Below are 15,669 nucleotides of genomic sequence, written 5' to 3'. Positions count from 1 at the left end.
GAGTTTGGTGGCAACACCAAAACGAGGTTGAGGGTAGCACCCCTCGCAAGGGTCTGAGGATGAGAGAGAGAGGTAGAGAGGGATTAGAGGAAGGGTGATAGGGAGAGAGAGATGGGTCTAGAGTTCAAGGCAAATAAAATGAGTGAGATAAAGAGTGAGAAAATGCTAATAGGAGCTTGTTGATTATTGAAATTTGACTATGTCTAAAAATTTATATGATCTTCTAAAACCTAGAATTTGCATTATAACCCCTAGAGATCTAAAACCACTCTATAACATCCTACCAATATATACATGAAATATTACTTAAAAGTATAAATCTTATGTTTCATGTATATATTATGATGAAGAGAATTAGACTAACTTGAAGACAAAGATGGGGAGCTAAATGTTATATTTCATATATATATATATATATATATTGGGGGCATGTCATAAACCAAAAAAGCATTGAAATTTTGAGACTTAAAAAAAAAGAGCCTGGCAGAGTCCAAATGACGAGACTTGCGCAAACTCGACAAGTCTATCTTAGACTCGATCGAATTTGAGTCCAAGCCCCTGGGACTCGCCAAGCTTGACTCGACTCGCAACTTTTCGAGTCTATGCGAGTCTCCTTGTGTCTCATTTCCGCGATTCGATAAGGCATAATTGAGTATAAATATGCAATTAAGGAGTCAAGCATTCAAGTCTACATCTTTGTTTCAACAATCACAATCAATCATAATGTGTTCCACCATGATGAAGGCATGCATTAACATCATTCAAGAAACATCAAGCCTTATTTGAGACTTCAAACCAAGGGTTTCATATCTAAGGTAGCATTTGTCGATTTAAGCATTTTCATTATTGTTTCAACATCTATCCTTTTTGAAGACAAGTTCTCTTTTCATCATCATTTTCTAGTGAAGGTTTGAACACCAACACATGGTTTGACTTAGGCAAGCCCCTATACATCACAACAATTTTCCCTCACTTTTGTGTGCAAGTTCAAATCTAATCGCAAAGAGCACTACAGGTATGTAGAGAACGCAATGACAGACGTTCCCAAATTTTGAACAAGCAAAAATACTTGGACTAGGGACTCTCCAACCATGTCTAACACTTTTTATCCAAATTTGGTGAGAGACAAACCTATAGGACCTCCTAAATGGAATATGCAGCTTTCTATGTACATAGGCACCCTAAGACTAGGGCACCCTCCAACCCTATCCGACATTTTCAGCTCTAGTATTGGATCCACTCCTCCATTAGAGAAAACTCATGGACAAATCTTGGCCAAAAGGTGTGGAATATGAATCAAGATGTGATCTCTCCATTCAATTTAGTTTACTTATAGCTTCATGTCCTTGCCAAGCAACTTACAAAATCAAGGGCTAATGAATTAATGACAAGTGTCAACTATTTGCACCTGAAGGATTAATTGAATGCAAAAGGATTGAATGAGCTCTAGGGATTTTGATATCAAAGGTGTGTAAGCAAGAAACACCTAACAACATCTTGCACTACCTCAAGGAACACATGGTACAATCTTGTCAATCATGGTCTCCACCAACTTAAGAAATCAAGCTCCAAGGCAAGTGGAAATGTGAACTCCAATCTAACAAAACTAAAATAATGTATGGGCAAATTAACTTCAAGTAGTACACAAACATAAGTTTCTCTCTAATATTAGAACTTCCTCCAATATAATCTTTGGGGTTACGGATAAATCTAAACTCAAGAAAAACTTCGAAAACTAAACTTGTGAGGCTCACTATACCTTCAAACTTAATCTACTAATAAAATACAATTGACTCCAAACTTAGGCAAAGACTTAACAGTTTGGTTCTTTTGTGGCCACAACACTATTAAACCCAATGTCAAGCTTAAAATGAATTAAATCTAGACTAATAACTAGAGAAATGAGACTTTTAGCAATCCAAATGTTTTAGGAATTTAATTGAAGCTTGTAATGTGATTGGTTGAAAAACCTCATTGATATGACATACACGATTTGATTCTTTAAACTAATAAAATTGCATTTCAACCCTTAGTGACTTTATGAATCCAATTGTTATCCAAACAAAGTTTGATACAAAGGTTCCAATGTCGAGCCTAGTTAATCAACAATTGGAGATTTAACAAAACTTGATTATTTTATCCTCTAACATTGTTAATAATACGATGTTCCTTGGAAAAGGGCATGTCTCAATTTTGTTATTAGGATTTTAGTTGCATGGTACAATTTCACTCTTTACCTTAACAAGAAGTCCCACCTCGACTTGACTTGGTTACGTAGAAGCTAAGTCAAAATTCTATGAGAGATTTTAACACGTCAAGATCTCACACCATCTCAACACGAGGGAAAACTTAGTGATTAGCTACCCATCCCTAACTACCAAAACATTATTAAGGCCTTCAAACCTTTCCATTCAACCAAGGATGAAAGATTGATTACTTTAAATCCAAAGAGTTTGAGAAATCTTTGAATTTTCTTTGTCATTACTTCAATAATGAAAGCAATCTACTTTGAGAACTCATTTGGCAAAACTTGATTACACCATCTAGACAACAAGGACTATATCCCCTTCGTAAACAAGCCTTCAATTGTTAGGGTGTGACTTGTTTTGCATCTCTCAGGCAAAGATTTTGTTTCAATCTAAGTCAATAATCTTTAACCAAAGCATACACATTGGGCCTTCTAGAGATCTTATTATCACCAATTATTCAAATCCAAGTTTAGTTTTAAACAACTTCCATTTTAACCAATGAAACTAAGATTAGTTAACAATGACGAATGTAACAAGGTTTTTTTTTAGATGCCCCTTAGGAAACATCTACATTTGTATAGACAAGCCACATTCAATATTAATACATGCAAGCTTGTAACACAAATTAATCTAGATAACATTAGAATGATCAACCACCAAATATTAATTAAACATAGAATTCAACAGAAATGATATCAAATTAAAGCTTTAGGACTCATTTCTTCTTTCATGAAAGATACTTCTAATTAAGAATACATTTAGAAAATTCTGGATTTCCTAATCCTCGGAGTTAGCCACAAGGTCTGCTTTGCAACTTGCGGAGTTTATTTCTCATTGGCTAGAGGCTATAGGAGCTCATCTAGTTCAATATTTGAAAAAATATTAAAAACATTCAACTATTTGAAGATCATTCACACTGCAAGAACTAGTTCTCAAGATTATCTGTTTGCTAAGTCATGCCCTTCTGCCGTTGTTGACCAACAAATTGAGATATTTCAAATTGAGAATCAATCAACATGTTTTAGGAAGAGGTTTATTTAAAATCCACTTCAAACACAATCACCATCAACCAAGAACCCAAGATAGTGCTTCCTCTCATCAGAGATAGGTTTAAACGAATGTCACTCGCGATCCTAACACTCTTGACCGCAGCTTCCTTGGCTAAATGAAGGTACTGGGCCTGTTGTTTCACCCAACCACCCTCACAACGGGTACAATGCTCCCTGGGCCGTATAGTGTATTATTTGACTATATTGTCATCCAAAATTTTGTCAACCCCGCTAACCTCCAAATACCAAAACATGACCTCTACTCCAACATCAATATCCATTGGTGGTCTCCACCCCGTCCCTTTACCCCAACCATGGGCAGCAACCCATCATCGAATAACACCCTCGAGCCCCAACCCAGTTTCAATTATCACTAACACAAACACACTCCAGAATCATAGTTCTTACACACTGACATTCATGTCACACATTGTGGAAAAAAAAATTAGGGTGCCTTGTCTACAACTGAGAATTTCTGTACATGTGTTTCAAAGCTACAACCCCAAAATAAATGGGTTAAAAAACAGGAGACCAAGATTATAAGTGGGGAACGACCTAATATCCACTGGACAACAGCCTAGAGTGGTTTCATCAATCAAACAACCAGGGTACAAAAGACAAGTAGCAACACAATGCTGAAACAATAACCCTAGTAAAATTAAGCTAAAGCATTCACATAACAAATTTCATATTTGGAAGAACATCCCATGGCACCAGTGCCTTCGGTAAGTCACCATACACATAGAAGCACAAGTCACCACTAAGATATACTGAAGGCAACCATTTCCCGGAAAATGTAACGATGGCCCAATGGCAACAATTAGAGGATTCTTCATTTTCAGAAAACACCAGTACCACAGAATTCCTCCCTTATCAAATTCCGGCACTTCATTTTCCTTTGCAAGTTAATAGACTTCAGTTAACATCTGGACCTACTTTTTAGCTAAACCCTTTTTCTTCTATTTCTCGTTCTTTTATAACAGTCTTAGTTGTCTTTCATATATGCTTAACACGGTCTCATAGCCAATCCATTAGTAAATTAATCCCCTGGTGTAATTCACTGTTGATGAAGTCCTGGTTCTGCAATCATTCCTTTTCTTGCTTTATTCAATTTTTATCAGTCTGGAATCAAATTTGTTTTTTCCAATTGCCTTCTCTTGGATATGCTATACAAATGTGTCCACCTTAGTTTCATCCAAACAATAATTTAGGCTTCCACCTAAAGTCTCACTTCCATCATTGTTCACTCATTCTTCTCGGTTAGCTTCTCTTAATTATTTGCTCATCATGGCACCTAGTACCTTTGAGGCGTTTCTTTCCCTTGGATGTTGATTTGCAAACCACATTAATGCTAGGTGCTCTATGTCAATCTCCTGAGTCTATTTTATGGATTTGGGGTCTGCAAGTCCCAATCATCAATCCAGTGCACTCTCCACCAATAATTATCTGTGTTTTTCTGCCACTTGAGCCACTCCCACTGAGTCAGATAACACTCCATGGAACGTTATACTCATTTTGGCTTCACCCTGTGACCAATGTGATTGCATCTTAAGTAACATGCTCAATCACAATACAGAGTAATATAATTTATAAACAGAGTTTGCCCAATCAAGGTCATTTATTAACCTTATTTAGAAATCCATCTGTTTGACCATAATCAGAATTTAGCAACATAATTTTGCAATTAGAATTCTCATACTCGGCAATGACAATGTAATTTCTTAACCAGAGATTCATGCATTCTTTGAGTCTGATATAATTTATAAACAAAGTTTGCCCAATCAAGGTCATTTATCAGCCTTAATTAGAAATCCATCTGTTTGACCATAATCAGAATTTAGCAACATAATTTTGCAATTAGAATTCTCATACTCGGCCATGACAATGTAATTTCTTAACCAGAGATTCATGCATTCTTTATGAGTTATATTAACCAGTCAAAATAGATAAGTCATTTATCATCTAGCCTTTACAAAAAGTGAGTAAAACATATTTTCATATTCAATTCTTTTAAAATCTTTTAATTAGATCGTTATCCTTGATATCCAATCAAATATAATTTCCCCATGGGTGACTATCATTCCCACTGCTTTCCTGAAGTGGCTAGGATACTAGCTCATTAATTGTGGGTCCACCATTTGCAGAACTATATCTTAAAAGGGAGGACTACGGCTTAGCTAATAAGTAGAGTTCATATATGTTGGCATGCCACCAAGCCACATGCTGCAATAGCAACTAGCACTTGAAAGAGGAACAGGCCTGCATGTATAAAGACACAACAACAAATACATTATCCAAATTTTGTAGGAAGGGCAGCCAATTCAGAAACCAAATTTATTGATGAGATCCTTACAAAAGTCACATCTCTCTATTAGTCTATTCATCTCTATTCATATGTTCTCACATCATTGAAGAATATGAAATTATGAGACTAATGTTTAAACTATATGAATGGTTCTCAAGAAATGGAAAACTAGAGTTCTTTTGGAATGTTCTAAGCAAAAAATGTTAGTGATATTTCCATGCAAAATCATCTAATGCTCTACAGTTGCTCCTTGTGTGGACCAACAGGTTAGGAATACAACCAAATACTTTGTCAAGCCTAGTTATCTTTTAGAATGCAGAGAATATATCAGCAGTGTTAAATGAATAAAAAAATTATTCATCCCTAAAAGCTTCATTGATCTTATCATTTACTTGAGGATTTACCTAGTAATTATATGTCAATATAAAGTATAAACAATAGCCACCACCTGGCAGTGTACAAAACATGAGCTTACTTGTGGATAATTAATTTTCGGATGTTTAATATCCCAGACATCAAAATAACTGTAAACATATTATCATTCACTAAAGGTGCTTATTATGTTCTGAATTTTGAAAAATATATATTAAATGGATTCAGCTTATTTCAACCAAAAAGTTTTCATAACCAGTGCCAATGAGTTTATTACCTTTTACTGGAATACTAATTTTACAACTGTTCATTAACATGCATAAAATTTGCTATGTCATCTAGTCTATTTCATTTAGCTTAAACTTTATATACAGGTTATTCACATAAAAAAATTAGATGCAACCTCCAATCTTCGAAAGCTTTGGAGGGTCTACTTGCTGATATGTTTATAAAACTAGCAATACCACGCACTAATATTGACAGAAGAGTTAGAATAATTACATTTCCAAAGGATCTTGGACATCCTCAAGGATTAAGCAACATTGCTTCATAAGCTTGACACGAGAGAATTAATCAAAAGAAATTGAGCATAGTAGCTGATAATACCAAATATTATTACAAAGATATAGAAAATTTGCACTTGTAGTTTGAATTTCCTCCAAAGTAAAGGACAGAGATGTCAGAGCCATGACAATCTCAATTCTGAAATCAAGGGGAAACATATTTCACCAGCTATGATTATCAGTCATCACTAATACAAGGTCAATAAACCCATTTCTATTGAGCATTGTAATATCAAATTTAATTCCACCAATTTAACTTGACAAAAAAATTGTTCCAGAACCAGATCGAGCTGCTCTGAAATCATGAAAACATTAATTGCATAAGAGTATTACTCCTTAAGTTTTTTATATTTTGAGTTTTTTTTTTTTAAATATTGAGGTATGAATGGAAACATTCTACCCTGGGGTTCCCAAAGATGTTTTGGCTGCAAGATGAATCAGCATCCTTCTATGATACAATATCCTCTGCTTTTTGTATTTCTGAATGAACTCAGTGAGATCAATATCCCCAGATAAAAGCTTTTCATGCAAAACTTCTGATTCATCATCCACTTTTGTGGCAGCTTCTGCATGTGATCAGAAGACCCTTTTATATAAGCTCTATTTAATAATCCATCATAAAATGTTCAACATGATGCAATCTTACCTTTAAATTGAAGCTCAGAAAATTTCATCACTATCATGATTTTGTAGGAAGATCCACACACAACTAAGACACAAATTCATTCAAGTACATATTCAACATCCCATTAGTTGCATGGTGTGCTTATGCTTTCATTTTCTTAAAATTTCCCCTGGTCAAGATCTTTTAAATCAAATCTGATATAGTTTTTAAACATGTACTATTAAAACAGTTTACAACCCTGAAATTTCAAACTGAAACCTAATTTTACAATTTATCTAATAATCCCAAAAAGTGTCAGTACCTAAATACAGATTGCTAGCCCTTTTTAAAGATTTTACCTTGAAGTCTATCAAGAAGCGCTGATGAAGAACAAGTTGCAGTTATCTCTTTCTCCTGTTTCTGAACCTCCTCAAACCTCTCTCTAGCTGCTGCAAGCTCTGTTGTTCTTATAATAGTACACTGCATTCAAATATAATATCATTAATATAGCATTCGTCAATATGCAAAAGATACAAAGACTTGAATATCATATAGATATATTATAAAATGCATGTATAACTGAAACATGTACATGCAATTAAAGGTACAAGTCAGGGAAAATGGTAGACTAGAAGGACTTAAATAATTACCTATTATGAGTGATCCAAAGTTTGATGATCAAAATCCAACTCCAAATGAAATGGAAAGACAGATAAAGATCCTTATGCTGATAGTTATTCTCAAATAACCAACTAACTTACATTTTTGTAAAAGTTGTAGGTATAAGAGAATGAGATGTTCTTGACATGCCAGAGAAAATCATAGTTAAGTTCATTATAATTCAATTATACTCTCTCTCATTATAACACTATGCTGTGGCTCATTCCAATAATTTGAGTGCCCTCTGACACAAACTCCTATGAATTCGGAATGATATCCATTGGCTCCTTGCTGATTTCTGCTAGACAAGAGAATATTAGAGGAAGCTGGTTTTGATATCCTTTGAGTTACATTTCTTATTTTTCTCATTTAAAATAAGTAAATTCTGTGCCACAGATAGTTGAAACTTTGACAAAAAAAAAATTCCTATTACTTGTCAAAGCATAAATAGTAATACAGACTTTACGCAACAAATGAAATCACAGTTAGAGAAAAAACTAGAAAAGAATTAAATGCTTTGTAAAATATTAAAGACTCAAAAAAAGAGAACAATCTTCTTGAAATCATGCTGAATATTGTTATGTTCCATGATGGCACTTCCCCAATCCTCATTCCCCCATCCTCATCCCAAAGCTGTTGTCCTATTCAAATTTCATTAATTGGGTTTTAGGAATACTTCTGGCTGTTCCTTTTGCATCCCAGCACTTTCCTGACCCCCACAAAGAGGATACAGTAAAACATAGGAAGAAGGAAGAACTGTACCCTTGACCATGTTCTATTTGTGATGTGTGCAGAAGACATAAATCTCTGCTTGAGATCTACCAGTTTAGGTCATACTATCAAAATCTATATTTCCACAATAATTCAGGATTGATGAGGAATTAACTTGCCAAAAATATTACACTTTTTCTCAAAATGGCATAAAAAATTATGAAGAATCGGGTTGTTAAATAAGACATTCAATGGGTTGGTTTGAATAAGATTGGCTGGGAAAAATCTCTGGCTACATTTAGGAGTTGGACAATGAATCTCATAACGAGATGATGGACAGTGGTTGGTAGTAGATTGGTCTGGACTATATCGTCTGCTACATTGCATTTCCTTCCTCATTCTTTCTTATGGAATATGGGGAACTATTTTTTATGGGATAAGTGAAGGAAAACTCAATACATAGTATAATAACTACTTCTTCTACCACATTTACTGTATGTCTTGATTGGGCAAAGTTTCCTACAACTTAGGTTAAACTTTATCCAATGCCTCCTATAGACTTCTTTCTCTGACATTTTGATCTTGTGATCTAAATAGAATTTAAACTAAGAATAAATATGAGCCCTCCTTCAGAAGTGTTGTTCTGCTAATTAGTCATCCTCTCTTGACCCTAAAGAAGCTGTTTTTCTTTTAGATGTACCTTTCCTCAGCAGAAACCACCTCTTGCCGCACTTCTTGCAAAACATAGCATGCAAATCGCCTTTCAAATTGATGATTATGAAACTGTGAAGCGCATCATTTATAATGAAGGTTTGCTTTTCAATTATGCAGGTATGCATTATCTGCTTTTGAAAAATAAATTAAGAGATCTCTTTTGGGTGGATATTCAGACTGCCACTTTACACGATGTTGAATCTGAATTATTGTCAGAAGAATTGTTTCTTTTGGAAAATAAATTTAGTGAAGATGATTTTGCAAGACGTGGAAAAGCACCTTAGTGGCTTCCTATTTCCTACACAAAACCGCACATCAAGTGTCATGTCCCCTTTTATAATTAAATTAATCAGGAACCTAAATCTTCATTTCCCATAGGCTAAGGGATAAGTTAGAAAAATGATTAATAATATTTTAAGCTGGGCCCAATTAATTTATTTTATAAATCAACTTGAATATTAATGTTTTAATAAAGAAGCCATCTAAATGGAACATCATAAGGCTTCATGTAATATTTAACTTTATAAATGTTTTTTAACACTTTGGAAGGAAATTCTAGGAGAGAACGAAATTCAAATTAAGAGGCCCAAAATTGTTGGTCATTTCAATTTCAATTTGATAGAAAAGTATTTTAAGAGGATTATCAAAAAAGTGTGAATTTTAATGAGTTCGATGTAATTTTTGCAAAAGTCTTCGTAGTTGTTGCTGCAAAGCAGTCATTTATTGCTGCTGAGACCTGCTTCTAGAGTCACACCACTCTGCAGGCCACCATACCCTTTGGCCAATTCCAGGTCAAACCTCCTTTCCTGCCACTACTAGTCACAACCATACAGTTGCTGTAACACCTGTACCTAGCCATGCTACAATCAACTCCAAGGCCCAGCATTATTTGTAAGCGGATCGTTGTGGTTTGGTGAATAATAAATGCTCTTTTTGCTGTTCCATCCTAATTTTTGCATTAATTTGCATTAGTATTTGACAATATTCAGATCACTGTCATAATATAAATATTCAAGCGGTTCAATGAAATATATTGGTCTTTCACTATTGTTAGTCAAGATTTGAAAAAATTGCTTGTAATTGTTTTTTCTTTCCAGCAACTATAATCAGATGTGAGGGTTTCATAATTCAAATTAATATTATTGATATTCATTATTCTTGTTTATGCCCTATTGTTGCATGGAAAGGAGTCAACAAAATTACCTGTTTGATTTAAATTTTGAAAGGGAATATTACATTAAATCTCTACATTTATCCTATAGATCTCCATTCCAGTTGAGTTCAATGTTTATCCAATAGACTATGTTTCACATGGATGCACTTCCATCCCTCAATCACCCATCCCCATCCATGTCCATGTCCATGTCCCTGTTCTATTTTACCATTTGAATATCATTCTACGTTTTTGGGGACAACTCTATGTGTCCGTTCTACCTTTTGTCTACCATGTGCGAAAAATCTATAAATTGGAAATTGCCTACTTTGCAATTTCTACACTATACTATAGACTCATTTTAGTATCCTTTCCCATAGCATATTTTAGTGTATATTTGAGACAAAGCCCTAATGTTAAAACCAATGATCAAAATACCAAGTAACCCCAACATTACTAACTTTTGCATCTAAACATTCCATAAATTTCATAAAAACCTATGTCGTCTTGGACTCTAGCATAGTTGTGGTGGTGGCCAAGCCTTATCATCTCGAACGATAAAGCAATCCCAATAGTGACCTGGTCACCACCACAATCATGGTAGCATCCACACATAATGCAACATTTTAAATGATCAAAAATCAAATTTAGTATTTTTGCTTTTAAAATGGCTATCATTCATGCCAGCTTCTTACATAAGCCATTCCAACCCTTATTCATCTTGGGAATTCTAAAAGTATTTGATGTGTATTCATATGGCTTCATGCCCTATGTATATTTATGTATACTAATCCATGCCTTATGTGGATGATTTATAGCTTGCATATTGCTTCATGCCTTATATGTATTTATGCTTCATGACTTGCATGTACTTATTTATATTGCTACATGTTTTACATGTATGCTTCAATTATGTATATTGCTTCATGCTTCATGTGTATACTTCATGCTTTATGCACTACATGTATTCACGTGTATGTTCCATGCCTTAAGTGTATTCATGTGTATACTTCATACTTTATGTGCTACATGAATTCGCATGTATGCTTCATGCCTTAAGTGCATTCATGTGTATACTTCATGCTTTATGTGCTATGTGTATTCACGTGTATGCTTCATGTCTTAAGTGTATTCATGTGTATACTTCATTAAGCGTATGATTTATGCCTTACCTATATTCATGTGTATACGTCATGCTTTACGCCTTATGTGTATGATCTGTGCCTTATTTGTATTCATGAGTATACTTCATGCTTTACACCCTATGTGTATTCATGCCTTAAGTGTATTCATGTGTTTTCGTAAGAATAATTTATGCCTTACATAAATTTGTGTGTATACTTCACGCTCTACACCTTACCTATATTCATGTGTATGATTCATGCCTTACATGTATTCATGTGTATACTTCATATTTTATGCCTTGTGATTCATACCTTATGTGTATGCACTTCATGTTGTACGTATTTGCTTCATACCGAATGAGTTTCAGCATGTTTACACCATGTGTGCTTTTACTTTATGCTCAATGCCATTCAGACATATATAATTGAATGATTGAACTCAATATGATAAAATTGACATATGGCCAAACAAGTAACTCTCTCTTTTGAGGTATTGATGAAAAATCATACCATAAATCTATCATATGTTTTGACTGCTATAGTCGATTAAGTTTGATAATAATCTGTCATACACTCTTTCATGTTTGAGACCAAACTGTCGCACTCAGTCCGCTGATACTATGAACAATGGTAATTGACTGTCATCTCATTAATAGTATGTCAAAACTGGCAAATCAAAACATAGTCCTTAGAAGTTTACAAGATACGCTCCGTGTGTAGACACGTCCTTCACATCTCCAAGGGTCAATTTCATTACAACAAGTCCTATGGTGCACCAAATGACATCCATCTGAAGTATAACATTCATACACCATACCATATATAAAACATTGGTCCTAAGCATTTTAAAATTGTATGGGCTTTTACATGGAAGAAATTGATTGAAGCTACATCCTTTGATTAGTTAGTCTGAATAAAGAACTTGTTATCACAAAAGTTTGCACCCTTGCTGAGCTATCAACTCAGCAACCTTGTGAAACATGGAAACAACCCCGAAGTGTGGGGCCTTGCGCAAGGGGGTTGAATCTCCGGAGAAGGCCGGCTTCCTTCTCTATCTAGGTGCAGGTGTTGAACCAACTCAACACTTCAAAGCTAATTCCTAAGCCTACCCTAACAACTTGCAGAGGAAAAGAAAAGAGAGAAATTGCTTGAAAACAAAGGGAGGTGATGCACCAAGAAGAGATAGTTCCTCTCCCTACCGAAATGACACAAGTAATTAACTGAAACAACCTGAAGATGCACAGCTTTCAGTTGTATGAGTAACCCCAATGCATAGATGAAGGTTAGAATCCACTGAATGCCAAGAGGGGAGAAGAATTCCCACAAGTCACACTCAGAAAACCAGTTAATACAGCATATATGAAGAGAAAGAGCCACAACATACACCTATGATGAAGGTAAGAAAGCATACACAACATATATAGGTTGAAAGGAGGCAAGAATAGTGTTCTCCAATTAATCATAAGGCCAAACGCCAATCTTACAGTTGCAAAAATGCAAAGATTACAAGTCTTCAAGAGAGCATAAGAAAACTCCAGGCAACAAGGAAAGAACCCTTTACAATGAGGCTTAACAACCTTATATAGAAAAATGGGTTACAATGGTGATCATGACCTCCTGCATGTCAGTCTGGAAGTGCAGGGAAGTGCATGCACCTGACTTGTACATGCAAGCAACCTAGCCATACCTCCAAAGGCAATTCACAGGAGGATAGTTGACTGACCTTCCAAAGTCAGGCATGACATAAGTCACCAAGCATGGCCCCGTACCTCCCTTGATGGAAATCCTGCCAAAAACATTAAATGCACCCCTGTGGCTCCACAGAAAAAGTGCATAAGTCACCAAACTGTCGGAGCATTTAAAGCCTTGAGTGTTGATCACGCCATCTGAAAGTGTTGCAAGTCGGAAGTAGTTTGGAAAACTTCAGAGACTGGGGTCTCCGTAGTTGGACAAGGAACTTTGGAACCTGGGGGTTTCGGAGTTCCAGGGTTGAAGACTAAGGAACTTCGGAACCTGGGGATTCTGGAGTTTCGGAGTAGAAGACTTAGGAACTTCGAAAACTTTGGAGACTGGGGTCTCCGTAGTTGGACAAGGAACTTCAAAACCTGGGGGTTCCGGAGTTCCGGGGTAGAAGACTTAGGAACTTGGGGAGCTTCAGAGACCAAGGTCTCCATAGTTGGGGAACTTCGAAGACCCGGGTCTTCGTAGTTGGACAAGGAACTTCAGAACCTAGGGTTCCGAAGTTTCGGGGTTGAAGACTAAGGAACTTCGGAACCTGGGGGTTCCGGAGTTCCGGGGTAGAAGACTTAGGAACTTTGGAACCTCGGGGGCCCAAAGTTCCGAGCTAGAGAATGTAATGTCCCCACTTTAGCAATTGACCAAGTGTATGTGCATTAGCCTAGCTCTACATGGTCCCGAGGGCTAACGAAGGGTTTAAGGGGATCCTGGAGTGTTTTGGCCTAGTCATTTCCAGTTTGGACCAAAACAAAGTTGATTTACTTAGTTTCAGGCATACTTCCTATTTTTAGTAAGTCAACAGGACACAACGAAGGCTAGTTATGGTGATTGGATTCGATACTCCTCGGCAAGAGCTTTTCGACGAGCTATCACTCACACTATTCGAAGTCCGATTGCTAATATATTTTAATCCCTGAAGTGTTATTAAATTAACATTTAATTTAATTGTAAAATATTGAAGTGTTACTTTAATATTTATTTTATGGGGATGTGTGCAAATCAAAGGGGCACCCAAGGGAGACATAAGTGAATATTTTAATATGTTTTATATTGCACATCTTTTATCCCACATTGCTCAAGTGAGTTGGGTCGACCCTTGGAGAAAGAATAAAAGGAAGCTTTTGTGGCTTCATTCAGCATGTTGAATATGAGAAGAAATTGATGTGTGAGTTGCAGATCCATTCTTGGCATTAGAGGACGTCTATCCTCTCTTGTGACATTCTAGACGTCATTCCCTTGGGGTTTGGCCTTTGGAATCCATTGCTATCAGCTTCATTAACAGGCAGATTGGGTGCATCTCCAGCTACAAGCAGATTTGGTGATTTTATGAAGATATTGGACTGATTGAAGACTAATTAATATTGTGCATTGTAGTGCAACACTATTCACGTACTGTAGCATGGCACTATTCACGCTACTGTAGCGTGACACTATTCACGTTACTGTAGCACGACACTATTCATGTTACTGTAGCAGCAAGATGGGAAGTCATTGTTGGAACATTATGTCAAAAATGCTGGAGTATTTAGTGAGTTGAAAAATCTGCTATGTATTTGACTTTATTAATTCTGGAAATAATATCATATCAGCAGTAGTTCAATCTTCATGTTGCATATTATTGTAATTTCCTTCTAGTTCATGTTATGTGATTTTAAACCTATGCAAAGACTTAAAAACAAACAAACATTTCATTTCCGAAGCCATAAGAGGTTTAAACATTAAATGGAGAAATAAGGAGTTGGATGCAAACTGTTTGACTAAATTCCTATCAGCAATTGGTTTAGTTTTTGGGCATTCTAGGGTGACCATTACAGAGAAAGAGAGGGCCAAGGAACTTCCGACAAGACAACACTTCAAACCATGATTTCACTGCTTTTCTCCTTGATCAATTGGGTAGCGCTGGTCCATGGAACATATCTCTGATCGGTTCTCACCGATGGACCAAGGGTGTCATAAAATGACAACAAAATTCACTGTAACAACCTCCACAAATCAGATTCTCAAAAACAAGTGAACACAAATATGGTAACCCTCACTACTAAAAGTTTGGATCAACAAAGAATCTAATCCCTAAAATCATATTACAACAATTATTAACAAACTTTATCAATCCCAATGCTAAATGCTAAAAGTCAATAATGATGGCGCAAGAGGATAATCTAGTCATGTCCCAGATATCGACGTGGAATTTAAATATCCCAATGTAGCTAAAGCACTAGAGAAGCTAGATACATCTCCCCAATTATGCAAGTGTATCAAAAACCACCCTATCTTTGAAAGGTTAGATACACGTGATAGATGACACTACTAGGTGATGCATACCCCTTACATGGGCTGAGCCACTCGAGTTGTATGCATTAATAAGCCAAGTAGTTCTTATACAAGAGATAGACAATCCATAAACATTCAAGGAATGACTATTATAAAG

The 15,669-nt window shown here is 35.8% G+C and overlaps 1 protein-coding gene across 8 annotated transcripts in view; it reads right to left on the bottom strand.

Moving 5' to 3' along the window:
* Nucleotides 1-5,253: 5,253 nt before the first annotated feature.
* The window catches only part of LOC131045783 (vacuolar protein-sorting-associated protein 37 homolog 2), a 98,514-nt gene continuing 88,098 nt past the window's right edge, over nucleotides 5,254-15,669 (bottom strand). For 2 of the 8 annotated variants that reach the window (XM_057979389.2, XM_057979391.2), the window contains exons 7-8: nucleotides 7,502-7,622; nucleotides 6,419-7,104 (exon numbers count right to left, since the gene is read on the bottom strand). In XM_057979389.2, the coding sequence (XP_057835372.1) occupies nucleotides 6,935-7,104; nucleotides 7,502-7,622 (291 nt within the window). In that variant the 3' untranslated portion in view covers nucleotides 6,419-6,934. Of the gene's footprint in view, nucleotides 5,558-6,418; nucleotides 7,105-7,184; nucleotides 7,248-7,501; nucleotides 7,623-15,669 lie in introns of those variants that run through there. The other 6 variants (XM_057979384.2, XM_057979385.2, XM_057979386.2 and 3 more) reach the window with 6 other exon arrangements.

Source organism: Cryptomeria japonica, chromosome 5, assembly GCF_030272615.1.
Source record: "Cryptomeria japonica chromosome 5, Sugi_1.0, whole genome shotgun sequence".
Taxonomy (NCBI): domain Eukaryota; kingdom Viridiplantae; phylum Streptophyta; class Pinopsida; order Cupressales; family Cupressaceae; genus Cryptomeria; species Cryptomeria japonica.
The sequence above is the reverse complement of the archived record's forward strand: the minus strand, read 5'-3'. Positions and strand labels throughout refer to the sequence as shown.